Source organism: Terrapene carolina, unplaced genomic scaffold (genome assembly GCF_002925995.2).
Source record: "Terrapene carolina triunguis isolate 2854851 unplaced genomic scaffold, T_m_triunguis-2.0 Scaffold95, whole genome shotgun sequence".
Classification (NCBI taxonomy): Eukaryota; Metazoa; Chordata; order Testudines; family Emydidae; genus Terrapene; species Terrapene triunguis.
In genome coordinates this window covers 20,459,161-20,473,651 of record NW_020664446.1, presented here as the reverse complement: position 1 = coordinate 20,473,651, position 14,491 = coordinate 20,459,161, and the positions used below count along the sequence as shown (strand labels likewise).

Genomic DNA, 14,491 nt, shown 5'->3' with positions numbered 1-14,491 from the left:
TTTGCCTTTAAAAGATGTCATGTCATGTCCCAGGCTGCAACCTGTTCGGCCTACAAGGGGTGTGATGTGTTCCCAAACCGCAAAGAGACTTACCCTGTGAACTGATTGCTTAGAAGTCCTTTGAATTCCTTGCACTCTGAGGATACTGAGTTCTCTTTTAATGTCTGCCTGATGCCTCCGACCTTGCACCATTGTCAATTAAAACACATTTTTGGAATCAACGTATTTCAGTGGGTTTTAAAATCAGTGTGCAATGAAACTCCTGTAGGACAACCTCGCTATTAGAACCTTTTCTGCTACAAAGGCGTGTGTAGGGTCGGGGCGATTTTGGCCGGCAAAGGGGCTGGCGGGCCTGAAATGGTCCATCGGAGGGTTGAAAGCATTGCAATTTCTATGCACTTTCCCCAATCATATTGTGAATCCAGGTCAGATCTGGAGTGGAGATTTTCGAAGCCATGGGGTTTTCTGCACCTGAGAACGTGCGGAAGCGGCAAACTTTGTATACACGTTGTCACAACATGTTGCTGTTCCCCGGTGGCCTCTAAGGAAAGGGCACACGTTATGCATGTTGGTACTGCGATGTCCAAAGTGCTAGGTTCAAACTAGACTCCGTCATTCATTTGTAAGTGGAGCTATAGATTCCCCCAAATCAAACATCTGTGCTCCTCTGGGATTTTAACCCACCCTCTGCAGGGGTTAACCCACCCTCCCCATGACATGTTACTCTGGGAGACATGTCTCGCTCACACCACACACACACACACACACACACAAGCTGCGTGTGTGAGATCCAACCGGCGGCTCTTGCCTTAATGACACTAGTGCAGCTTTCAAAGACCCCTCTGAAGGCAGCCTGCGCTGCTCTCTCCACGTGGCTGGGGCAGCCAGGCTGGTCGGAAAGCGGAGAAAGTGCCAATGGCTGTGCAGCCCCCTCCTCTGCCCCCACCCCCACTTCCAACCCTTTCACTTTCCAAGCCTGCATCCTCCTCCTAGACCGAAGCAGAGGAGCCGCTTCACTCCAGAAGGACATCTGCAAAGCGCAAGCTTGCACACCTCAGGACTCTTCCTCCTACGGACAGCGTCCCCGGGGGATCTAACCTGCGGCGAGCAGGACTGAAAGCCACGCATCGAGCGAAGGCATCTTTGGCATCACGTCTCTCCTCCCTGCGAGCAGTTGGCCAATTGTCCGTGCATTTGTCTGGGGGCACCACAACTCTTTCGGGATCTTTGAGGGGGGAATGCTGGAATGTCAGGACAGTGGGGCCAAGGTGGCCCCCATCCATCATAAAATCTCCTTCTCCATCTTAGACATCCTGGATCCCCAGAAATTTACCAGGAAAAGCAATCCGGCGGCACAGAGCAGGGGCAGCATCTCGCATTCAGGAGAGCAAGAGAAAAGTTTTGGCAGAGTTGAAGTAGAAAAGGATACCGCGAATCAAAGGAGCAGCAGGGATACACTAGAGGCATATGGTAGGAATGCATTCAATCTGCATGGTTATTTTCAAACAAATTAATAGGAAACAGTGTCCTGTCTATCAGCTGAAAGGGGTCGGTTCCATAAATTGTGTGCGCATTCTAAAACAAATGGGATTAAAAACAATGAGGATTCTGTTTTAGTGTGTTTGCGAGGTGTTTAGCTGGTGTGCAGGAAGAGGTCATGTAACAGGCAATAGAACGGGTCTGTATTTTGTTTAAAACATGACGATAAAAAAAAAAAAAGCTAGTTGACTGTCTCGTTTTGATGCTGAACCATTTGAGCACCTGAATTAGAATGGGAGTAGAGCCAGGACTCCCACAGAACAGCAATACATTGCTGATGAGCATAAGTCAAAATTGGCTCGTGCAGCCTGTGTCACGGAGATATTTATTAACCCCTTCCGCAGAATGTTTCCCAAGGAAGGGCAGGCAGCCGCGGTAAGCCGCTCCTGGTGTGGGGACATGTCACCTTTAAGAAGTTGCCATGGAAAACTGCTTTGGGAGAAAGGTCATTAGGTGCAGATTTCCTTGAGCCGTGACCCTGCTCGGGTCACCGCTTATACTGCAGCGCCCCCAGGTCTGATGGGAAACCAAAAGTTAGATGCAATTGTTTTCGACTCCAGCTTGTTGGCTGGCCCTGATTGGCACTGGGACAGCCAGGCTGGATAATTGTTCAAATCGTCCCCACAAGAGGATGCCTTAGCTCCCCATTGATCGATATCCTATTACTGACTCCTGCATATCTCCTTCCCACAGCTTGCAGTACCAACTTCAAACCTCTTTCCCCCTGCCTGATCCTAATATTGTTCGATTAAAACTTACCTTTAATAGATGACATCTATCGATCCGCCCCTCACAAATCTGAAACTCTATTAGCACGGCGGGGAAGAGCAGATGGAAAGGGGGAGGGGATTTTTGTCTCTTTAAAGGGGACTTTAATAACTTATTTAATTGGCCAGAGATCCATGACCGCCGCACACAAACGAGTTTCCCACAGCTTGGAGCACATAAAGGGTTTATCATATTAGACAGTCAGGTTTTTCTTAAAGGGCAAATGATCATTTTTTAAAAAAATATCTGATTTTTAAAAAAATATTTTAGGAGGGAAGAAAATCCCAAGTTTTCTCCCGTTCTAAAGACGGATCGGAAAGAAGAGTTCCCTTAAATTGCTCATTCTGGGGGCAGAAGGGGGGGTGTCTTTTGCAAGCTGAGTTTAATAAACAAATGTGGAATTGACATCAGCCGGCAGCAGGCGCCTGCCCCAGCCGCGCGTGTCCCCGGTGACACAGATGCGTGCGGAGAGCAGCTGGCGGGAGGGGAGCGCTGGCGCAGGTCAGCTCCGATCAGCGGCAGGCGCAGAGATGTGGCAGGGGAAGGGCTCATCCTGTCACTCTGATCAGCCCCCTTCTTTCCCTTAGATGCCAACTCCAAGGGAGAGAGCGAGGCGGCGTCCACACTGGAGGGCTCCGCGTGCGAGGGGGAGGAGCCGGCCCCGGGACCGGACCGGAGCCAGCCCGCAGCAGCCCCACCGCGCTTGCACGACTTCCCCGGCTCGCCTGATCCGGAGGAGAGAGACGATCCCGGCTCCCCGCGAGCCTCCAAGCGGCGCCGCGCCGAGCCGAGCTGCGCCAAGCCCCGGCGGGCCCGGACGGCCTTTACGTACGAGCAGCTGGTGGCCCTGGAGAACAAGTTCAGGGCCACCCGCTACCTGTCGGTGTGCGAGCGCCTCAACCTGGCGCTGTCGCTCAGCCTGACCGAGACCCAGGTCAAAATCTGGTTCCAGAACAGACGGACCAAGTGGAAGAAGCAGAACCCCGGGGCGGACGGGGCGGTGCCGCCGGCAGCCAGCGCCGCGGCGCCCCCTTGCGGAGCAGGCGGCGGCAGCCCCAGCCCGCCGGGCCCTAGCGCCCTGGCCTTCCAGACTTTCCCCTCCTACCCCGCCGCCAATGTCCTCTTCCCAGCGGCTGCTCCCCTGCCCCTGGCCGCGGCGCCGTTCCTCAGCCCGGCCTACCTGGCCCCCTTCTACACCCCGCACCTCTAAAGAGCCCGCCCGACAAGTTCCAGCCTTCCCCAGCCTCCGCGCCCCTGGGCTGGGGGCAGCCCGCGGGGGCTCAGCACGTGGGTGTGTCTTGCTGCCCCTCCGCCAAGGGCGTTCACAACCCCCGCGCTCCCCTCCCGGGGGGATCTCAGCCCTTTAGCCGGCACCCTGCCCACGTGAACACCCGCCAGAGGAGCGCAGGAGAAACAGACATCGCCTTTGCCATCGCAGGGAGTGTCCCTCCCGCCCCGGCTTCCCCTCTCCCCCGGCTGGAAGGAATGGCAGAGGGACGCAGGGCACACGCGCTCTGTTGGTGGAGGTGTCCAGTTCAGACAGCAGCGGTCCAGTGTTTGCTGTCTATGTGACCGACCGGAGCGTGCAGTCAGAACCGAGGAGAGACTGCTCGTATGCAACATGGAGTTTGGAAACTGGAGAACTTTAATAAAACGTGCATTGCACTACGCTCAGGTTTGCCATCTTCCCACGTGTTTGGTATTTTAAAGCGTCCTTCCCCAGCATAGTTTACGCCCGATCTTGGTCCCACCGCGACGAATGGGAGTTTTGCCATTGGCTTCCGTGGGAGCCAGGGTCGGGCTCCTCCCGTTAATCCCTTTAAATTGATGGATATCTATGAGCAGAGCAGCCGCGCTTCTGTAAAGGCATATTTGAGTTCAAGTGTAGTTTGTGGCATGTAATGATTGATTTCTTAGATTATACTTCACACTTGTGCTGCGCTATATCTTTGGATAAACAAAAATAAAGGTCCTAATATACATAGATAAACGACTGTGACAAACCAAACAGGTGGAACATTCAAATGCAGACATTAAGTGGTCCAAATATTTATACACACAGATATCATTTAATATTTTTCCTCATTAGGCTCCAGAGTTCAAATGTACATTTCTGATGGTTGCATGGTAATTTAAAGTGTAAGAAGTTGATTTTTTTTTTCTAGTCTTCACAGAAACATGTTTTCTGGGGGGAGGGGGGAACCACTGAATTTTATTAGCATATTTGAGATGTAATCATAGGCATAAGAGATGGAAAAGATAACCCTCTTTACATTTACTGTACCTAACACTAATTCTCCCAAGTTCCTTTCCTGAAGTTTCCTTTTAAAACATTTCTCTTTGTAATTTGGCTTGGCAGGGCATACCTCAGAACCTGAAAACTCAGAAACTCTGACACTAGTTACTGTTGCTTTTATATGAATGAGCCTGATAAGAACTAAAGATGCCTCTAAGCCCCACTTTTATCTCTGGAGATCAGTTACCTGTTTCAGGTGGGTAATACAACCTTGTAAAGGGCCAATTGCTGTAACCTTTAAAATCATGTTAAAAAATTGAAAGCTAGGTGTCTGGCATCCCAAGAAATTAATGAAGAAAGTTTGCTAGTGGGAATAGGAAAGTACTACTGCTTACTGCTACTTGAAACCTTAGTTCTGTAATTGTCAGGCAGGGTGTGGGAAACCTGGCTGACAAATGAGGAAGTATCCAATTATTGGTGATATACCTGCTACCTCTCTACCTTTCATTTCTACTGACTTCGGTGGGCTTTGGATCAGGCCTTAGATCAAAAGAGCTTTTTTCTGCAATTATTCTTTTAATAACACAGCATTAATGCCAAATGAAGTAGAAAACATACATCATAGAAAAGTATTACATTCTTATTTTTAAAAGGGGTGGTTGTGGTAGAAAATATTTAAAGTGCAGAGCTTCCAGTATGCAGTGCACTCTTTTTCCATAACAGAGGAATCTGATTTTTTTTTAAAGGATTTGTTAGAGAGGAAAATCACATTTCATCTTCATCATTACAAGCACCACAATGAAAAAGAATTTTAGCTGGGGGCTTATCCATCCCTGAACTGCCAGGAAGTAATTGGTTCACAAAAATCTGTCTCATGCAGTTTGCACAAATTATTACAACATGTTGTTCAAGAACGTATCTCTTCAGTGTCATGATGCTGAAAGTGCACATTGGCTTTCCAACCAAAAAGGTAGCTGGTAAGTCCGATCTATCTATAGGTGTGTTTGTCTAAATAAAGCAGTTTTAAAAATTATACTTTGTTTAATTGTTCTTAATAATTCTCCGATGAAATTATTTTTGTTTTGTGGGCCTTTTTCCCCCCCAGGGTCCAAACCTAGATAACGCCTTGCAAAACTAACCTGGCCATGACCCCAGGGAGAATCCTAAAACTCCTTGGTTCCTGAGCCATCATTTTCAGTTCTGTAAAACCCATGAACCCTCTAGCGGCCAGATAGAGTTACTGCATTTAGTCTCTTACCAGAAGGTCAGTGGACCAGCCTCCTCTTATGGTACCAACCATAGAATCATAGAACTGGAAGGGACCTCGAGAGATCATCTAGTTCAGTCCCCTGCACTCAAGGCAGGACTAAGTATTATCTAGACCATCCCTGACAATGCTTCTTCATAAATAGACTGAAGACTGGTAAAGGCGACAGTAAAGTGGACACCTGTTTTTAAGCAAATCACCTTCGTGGCCTGCATAACTTGCAGCTTCCTGGGGAGCAAGTATCTGAAAAACACTCTTATACCCAGGTGTTATGAATAGATGCTTCCTGTGCTTTTGTCAAGCCACTGGGTGGACTAACTAAAATTGATTTTGCAGCTCCTTTCGCATAGAACACATTTTTTATAAAACAAATGTTACACAATGTCTTTTAAACTATCATATCTATATAGACATAGATAGATTAGATGGTAGATAAACCCATCACTAGATGGTTTGATTCTTTCAGGTAATAGCTACACTAGAAATAAACTATGCTAGGTTACAGCAAAGTTATATCTTTAAGGTAAACGGTATAACTGGGAGGAGGTGGGATCATTATAACTGTCTGACATATCTCCAAAGCTGCTGCTGCTGTCTTTTGTGCCTGGTGTTAAACAGCAGTCAGTTGCTTCATACATTAGGAGGCAGAATGGATTAATGCCATAGCAGTTAATGTCTAGAGGCCTGGGTTCAAATGACTTGAGTATTATTTAAAAGGAATATGGTGGTCTCAACATGGTCCTCTAAACCAGTGCTTCTCAAACCTAGTCCACCACTTGTGCAGGGAAAGCCCCTGGTGGTCCGGGCCGGTTTATTTACCTGCTGCGTCCGCAAGTTCGGCCGATTGCAGCTCCCACTGGCCAATGGGGGCAGGTTCCGCAGGTTTGCCGCTCGAGGCCAATGGGGGCTGCGGGAAGCGGCAGCCAGCACATCCCTCGGCCCGCGCTGCTTCCCGCAGCCCCCATTGGTCTACAGCGGTGAACCGCGGCCAGTGGGAGCCGCGATCGGCCGAACCTGCGGACGCGGCAGGTAAACAAACCGGCCCAGACCGCCACGGGCTTTCCCTGCACAAGCGGCGGACCGGCTTTGAGAAGCACTGCACTAAAGCACTCAGGAGGGGGATGGGAACACTCACTGAGATGAATGGAGTGGCTGACACATCTCAGAGCTATTTTGTTTCAGGTTGCATTCATCTGCTTGGGGTGTTCTCATTCAGCTGAGAACATCACATTCAGATGAATGGGCGACTTCACACCTTTCAGAGGCCCCAGATACTGCAGATGGATGTGCAGAGGAGATCTTTCCCTCCATTCTCTAACTGTACCCTTCCTGTTTCAAGTATCATGCTTTTAAGTGCTCTAAAATTCAATTGCTTGTATGGATTTTCTTGAAATTTGCTATGCCTGGTGGGAGTGCAGAGTAGGGTTAGAGAGGCAAATTTGAGGTCATTTGATTTAGGGGTTCCAGAGATATAAGCTATTTTAAAAAAAGTTTCTAGGTTTTTTTGTTTATTTGTTTTTTGCACAGAGCTAGAGATCCAACTGTTGCGGTGATGCAGGTCAACATTGTCTCAATAGGTCAATTTTCCCACAAAGTAGTGCATGGCAACCCCTAAATCTTTTGGGGATCCACATTGAGAACAGTATTTAACAACATGTTTATTTTTTAGCTTGTGTAGATATGTAGTCTGAAAGGAACACAGTGTGCATGCCCCAATAAAGAAAAGAATGTGAGAGGGTTTCTATACAGCCACTTTATGCTTGCCTGGGTAGTTCGAGGAAATGTGCCAATGCTGTTCTTCTGGGGAACTCCCCACCACTGACCTTTCTAGTTCGAACCTTTGTACACCTGTGCAATAAAGATTTAATTGCTTGTTGCTTACTGCAAATTGTCTCTTATAATATAACGTTTTTATTTTATGGGGATGTTTACTGTGAACACAGCAGACTAGTCAGCAGCTGGTCTAACGAAAATTGTTGTTATATCAGATGGGGTGGAGCTGGAGACAGAGGACTTTGTGGGGGCGTTTGGGTGGCTGGGGGGGAGCGGGAGGTTGGGCAATGAGGCCAGAGAGTAGGCAAACCTTGGGTTGGTTGAGAAAAATCTGTATTTTACTGGCTCCTGGGGGTTGGTAAGAAGTGGCTACTTCCTGACCTTGGGGCAGATTAGCATGGTGTTTCCAAAATTGTATAGTGCGTAGGTTTGGCACTGACAGCACAGACCGTATCTTGACCACTGAGGGTAAAAATATATGTGTGCTGTCAGGGTCGCCAGTGTATGGATTCTGGGCAATTCCTGGATCACAAGGCTGCAGAAGTTTGAGGGAAAGCAGGGAGCACACAGGAACGGTGCCAGAGTTTTTGCCGCCCTAGGCGGCAGCGCTCCTCCTCTGAGCATTCGGCGGCGGGGGTCCTTCCGCTCCACGTCTTCGGAGCACTTCAGCGGCGGGTCCTGGAGCGAGTGAAGGACCCGCCGCCGAATTTCCGCCGAAGACCCGGAGCGGAAGGACCCCCTGCCGCCGAATTTCCGCCGAGGGCGGCAAAATGCTGCCCCCCCAAATCCTGTCGCCCTAGGTGACCGCCTAGGGTCGCCTAGTGGAAGCGCCGGCCCTGGGAGCACCCCATGACATGGGGATTGTTGACTATAGGCTGATTCGACTTAGTGTGCAAATTGCAGGACATCATATGTACAAAGGCCTAAATCAGTGGTTTTCAAACTGTGGGTCACGACCCAGAACTGGGATGCGGCGGCTCTGGTCAGCATCACCGAACGGGTCGTTAAAAGTCCCGTCGGCAGTGCTGCCTGGCTAAGGCAGGCTAGTCCATATCTGTTTTGACACCATGCTGCACCCCGGAAGTGGCCAGCAGCAGGTCTAGCTCCTAGGCCGGGGGGCCCCCGCCCAGAGCAGTGGTTCTGCACTCCCATTGGCCAGTTCCCAGCCAATGGGAGCTGGGGGGGGGGCAGTGCCCGCAGGCGAGAGCCGCGCGGAGCCGCTTGCGCGCCTCTGCCTAGGAGCCGGACCTGCTGCTGGCCGCTTCCAGGGCACAGTGCGGTCTGTGGAGCCAGGACAGGAGGGAAGCTTGCCTCTGCACCCTGGCTGCACCGCTGACCGGGAGCCGCCAGAGGTAAGCCCTGACCCCCTCCCACACCCTAACACCCTGACACAGCCCTGAGCCCCCCAAATCCAGAGCCCCCTCCTGCACCCCAAACCCCTCATCCCTGGACCCACCCCAGAGCCTGCACCCCCAGCCCACAGCCCTGACCCCCTCCCACACCCCAACTCCCTGCCACAGCTCAGAGCCCCCTCCCACACCATGAACCCCTTATTCCTGGCCCCACCCCGCAGCCTTCACCCCAATCCTCTGCCCCAACCCTGAGCCCCTCCCACACCCCAAACCCCTCATCCCCAGCTCCGTTGGGTTGCGGGCATCAACAATTTTCTTCAACTGGGTCGCCAGAAAAAAATGTTTGAAAACCACTGGCCTAAATGATTCTTAACTCTTAAAAGGAACAGATTGTTTTTGTAGAAGGGAGGAAGAATGTTATTGTTGCGGTATGCTGTCAAGGCAGCTAAGCTGTTACAGCTGCTCAGTGCTTCTGTCCTTGGAGCTCTGGTGTTATCAGCACTAGCAGAGAGTGCAGCCTGCTAATTCAGCAGACCTCGATTTTACTCATAGCAAAAGACCAGAGAGACGGTTCAGGACCAAAGGCACTGATGACTCTCACAACTTGCACAAGTACATTAACACGAGTGCCCTGTGGAAGGAGTGGCTCTGTCAGCAGCAGGAGTTTCTGCTGTCCCCTTGGCCACAGAAAGGGTTAAGACAAGGTACCCCGACATTTATAGACTGAGACAAATAACTGGGATAAACAACTTACATATCACCTTACATGTTCTGTGACATCTGTTTGTTACCTCCCCTTGTTCCGGATATCTTGGACACAACATCCCTATCAATTGTTCTGTCAAACCATCTTATCTTGTACTAGACTGGGGTGTATTTGTACTAGCCTTCTGGAATGTATTTAGGTAAAATATGTAGTGCCTACTACTTCTTAGGAGTGCCTATGCTTTAGCAACACTAGCAGCAACTTTGCCAAGTTCATGTACTGGAAAAACTTGTAAGCATCTACTTTTATAGCCTGACTTTGGTTCACAGCCTCTGGTTCAGACCTCAGATCTTGCAGCAGGCCCTGCACTCCAGGCTCTCTCACTCTACTACAGTTTCCTGTTAATATCGTTTTTGCCATTGAATTGCAGTTTATTTATTAGTTAAGTTTGCTTTGTATGTCATCCCTTTGGAGAACACTGAGTTGAACAAAACTCAAACTTCTGAAAACCAGGAAATACACTATGTAAGCAGAGTCAGGATAAGCTCTACCCTGACATCTGGTGGTGAATTATGGCGAGGGTGGAAAAGAACTTCAGGGGCTGATCTTGTTTGCATAGGCACACCCACCCGCCTAGCCTGGGACAACAACAACTGAAAGTGGTTACTTTGGCTGGTGTGGGATCCCCAGTTTCTCTGTTATTGGGGCAGGAAGAATAAAGTGTTGTTACCCTGATTCCGTGAATCAAGGCCAGTGGAACTGTTGTATGACAGAGGGACTCACCAGTAACTAAGTAGCACTCGCTAGACAAGGGGCTTGGGTTACAAAACCCAGTGAATTGAGAGAGGCTGGGGACAGGTATGTGTACTTGATGGCATGGGCCCCTTTTGAGGGCCTGGAATACCAATTGCACTACCTCCTCTCTCCACTGTTGAATAGCAGAGCTAAGTTTGCTTCTATTAGGAATCTAGCTAGAAGTTGCTGGACTGAATTCACTTTGGGCCAATGGTGTACCAGCACTGGGGCTCCCCTACTACAAGCTGAAATCACTAAAAGAGCTAAAATTGCTGAGCTGAGATCACTGAGTGCTGTGTTAACCAGTGGGGGAGCCTGAAGATATATTGCTAAGCAGCTGGCAGAGCTGAGCAGTTTGTGGGACAGTTGGAGCGGCCCATGGAACAGCGAGCGGCGCAGAGTGGAGCTGAGCCATTTGCGGGGGCAGCTGGAGCGGTTCATGGGACGGCTGGTGGAGTGGAGCGGCTGGCAGAGCTGAGCAGTTTGTGGGACGGTTGGAACGGCCCATGGAATGGGGAGCGGAGCGGAGCAGTTTGCAGGGACGGCTGGAGGAGCGGTGCGGCGCGGCTGGTAGAGCGGAGCCATTCGTGGTAAAGGCTGCAGCAGAACTCCACGGAGAGGTGGGGCAGTCAGCCTCGGACCACGTAAGGTGCCCCTTAACATCCCGTGTGCCCCCCCCCCATTTCTGCCCAGGCCGGGGGGGGGAGGGTAAAACTCTGCAGATAAGCTTTTGAACTCTGGGGTGGCACTGACCAGGGACAGAGACTTTGGGGTGATTGGACTTAAGACCCTGAGGGGAAAAGGACTCTGCCAAACTTACTTGGGGGTGGGTCTTTTGCTCATGGTTTGTGTTATGAATCCTGTTTGTGGTGTTTCCCCAACGTAATGCCGCATTGTTTCCCTCCTTTATTAAAAGGCTTTTGCTACACTCAGACTCCGTGCTTGCAAGAGGGGAAGTGTTGCCTCCTAGAGGCGCCCGGGGGGTGGTATGTAATTGTCCCAGGTCACAGGGTGGGGGCTTGAGCCAGTTTTGCATTGCGTTATTGAAACGGAACCCCTAGATACTGAACCCGGCCCTTGTTGCTGCCAACTCAGAGGGGCAGAAGGGTTACAACTATAAAGGCTGCCCATGCAGGGTTAACTCTGCCCTCTGGTAGGTGCATTAATGGGGGGCATTTGGTCATTGTTGAAAGAAGGAAGACTTATGGTTGCATGGACAACTTAATTATGTATTTCCTGTTTTCAGAAGTTTGAGTTTTGCTCAATTCAACATTCTGCAAGAGACAACATACCATTAAGCAACCTTCGTTCTGTGTTAATGTGGGTTTTTTGCCATTGAATTATTTATTATATGTATCAAAAGAGTCACATGTTTTATTATGTTTGAGAGTCTGATCAACTCCCAGGATGAAAATAGTAGTGGTGCTGCTGGTCAGCACATAAGGTGTATTAGAATCATACTGAAAAGCTTACAAAACATCTGCCCACACTATGCCTTGCCAGTGATAATATGATCGGTTTTCCACTTTAATAAGGAAATATTATGACAAAGTGTGTAAGAACATTACATATTAAAATAAAAGGAATGGTAGGGCACTCGTTTCCTCCTTTAAGTTTTCAGCATTGACATTCATGTGCCTTTTTAAGGCACCAGGGTTTGTAAAATATTTTGTCTCTCTGTTTGGCTAAATTACTCTAGTTTCCCAGAAAATCTTAATACTTAATTCTTATGTATGCCAATTAGGGAGCGAAAAGCTGACCAAATGACTTTTTCCATCCTCTATCTTAGCCAGGAAAACACTTATCTTTATAGCAAAGACAGTAGCTCTGGAGTCACAGCTTTAGTGCTACTTTACAAAAAAAAAAAAGTCAAACACATCCTCAACTTTATATTAGTTCTTGTGTACCACACAATGTTGAAAGAATGATGAGTAGCAGTGAAGAGCAACATTACTGCAGATTATGCAGCATTGATCACAATCCATCAAGTGATGGTCTGGCTAAATGGTACAAAGTGGTCCAGACATTACTCTTTATTTTCTCTTTTGTCCATGGGTCAGCTGTCCCTGAGGACGATCTCTTTGTCAGTCAGCTCTAGATATGATAACGTGCCACTTACCAAAGCTATGTTTCCAAACCCAGTGCTGAGAACTAAATTGTTAGCAATTGTTCCATCATTCAAACATTAGATTGTCCGGATTATGTTATTTTCAATATAGGCCTTTATCGCTTCTGTAAATGTTCCATTGAGGATCCATTATCTCTAGGGCAAGGCATGACTGCTATGAATACGTAGTTTTACAATAATCTCAGGCAAAAATTGGCTTTACCCACAGATTAACATAAATGTTAGATGTGAACTACAATTGTGTCCCACATGTAAAATACAAAGAACAAATCTCTCTTAAATTACAACAGTTTTAAATGAAAAATGTTCTAGTAAATATAAGGAAATTAGTCTCTCTCATTCCCATCCGGTCCTTCCCTGACTCCCGTAATAATGTCAGCCGTATTCATGCATGAGCAACTGAGAGTTCAGACTGACTGAACAGCAGGTAACTTCTTAGTGGGTCCTGCAAACACACACACATTCCTGCCTGCACTCACTTCATTCTAATTCTAGAATAACAACATGGGATTTGCCACAGCAGATCAGACCCTGGGCCATCTAATCTGGTATCATGTCTCCAGCAGTGGCTGATATCTGATACTTCATAAGAAGACAACCAAAGCACTACAGTGCACTTAACAAACTGTACTGTGCTGTATGGGGGGGACACGGGGTGGATTTCTTTCCTGACCCACATAGTGATCATCACCCACCATGAATCATGAAACTTGTTTATCCTTCTCATAACAGACATAACTAAAATGTTATTGTTGGTCATACAAGCAAACATCCCCTTATAAAATCTACTCTATTTAACCCTATGACCTACAGAATTATGCTAGAGCTGGTCACAACAACATAGTTAAGGATGCATTAGAAATCTTAGTTTAAGTGTAGTTTTATACTTTTATTTTGTAAAAATCTCATAAATATAGCATAGGGTCCGATGGCTTTTGATACTGAGAGTATAAAACAGACAGAGTGGACACATACTGGGCCCTTTCTCCTGCCCCCACCTATACTGCAAGCAGCCAAGTTACTGGGAAGAAGACAAGACTCCAACACAGGAGATTGGCCCAGGTTTAAGGAACAAACCTATATATTAAGGGCTGCAATATCCAGTGGGGTGAGAAAAACTGCTTAATCTAGTTGCTGCCCTGTCTAATAGGGTTGAGAGTTTAGACTGTGTGCTTATATTTTATTTTATTTTGGTAACCACTCTGACTTGTTATGCTTTGACTTATAATCACTTAAAATTTATCTTTATAGTTAATAAATCTGTTTTTTTATTCTACCTGAAGCAGTTCATTGGTTTGAAGTGTGTCAGAAACTCCCCTTGGGATACAAGGCTGGTACATATCAATTTCTTTGTTAAATTGACAAACTTATATAAGCTTGCAGCTTTCAGCGGGCATAACTGGACACTGCAAGACGGAGGTTCCTAGGGCAGTGTCTGGGACCGGAGATATTGGCTAGTGTCATTTGGTTGCAGAGTCCAAGGAGCAGATTACATGCCAGCAGGGCCGGCTCCAGGCACCAGCCGAGCAAGCTGGTGCTTGGGGCGGCAGCTTGTAGGAGGCGGCATTCCGCCCAATCCTAGGGTGGCACGGCTGCTTTTCTTTGTTTTTTGTTTTTGTTTTTTGTTGTTGTTCCGCTCCGGCCACCCTGTAGGGAGCAGCGGCGTGGAGGACGGGAGCGCCCTGCAGCAAGCCCGGCAGGGCAGCCCGCGTCCTTCCCTCCCAGCCGACCGGAGTGGTGCGGAGCCTCCCGGCAGGGGGCACAGCGGGAGGGGCTGCGTGGCAGCGCCCCGCTGAAGCCCTAGCTACCCCCTTCTCTCTATCCCCCCACTCCCTCCCCCTCCCCCCGCTAGCCGGGGCACATCTGCAGGGCAGGGAGTCCCCCTGCACCCTGGCTCCGGCTGCGCCACAGGGTTTTTTTTTTTTTT

At 48.6% G+C, this 14,491-nt stretch overlaps 1 protein-coding gene across 1 annotated transcript; it reads left to right on the top strand.

Annotated features, from left to right (window-relative positions):
* The first annotated feature begins 1,238 nt into the window (after window positions 1-1,238).
* NKX1-2 (NK1 homeobox 2) lies at window positions 1,239-3,621 on the top strand. Its single transcript, XM_024210552.3, has 2 exons — window positions 1,239-1,470; window positions 2,895-3,621. Exons 1-2 carry the CDS (start codon window positions 1,239-1,241, stop codon window positions 3,515-3,517), a joined length of 855 nt encoding a protein of 284 aa, XP_024066320.2. The 3' UTR covers window positions 3,518-3,621.
* The last annotated feature ends 10,870 nt before the right edge of the window (window positions 3,622-14,491 follow it).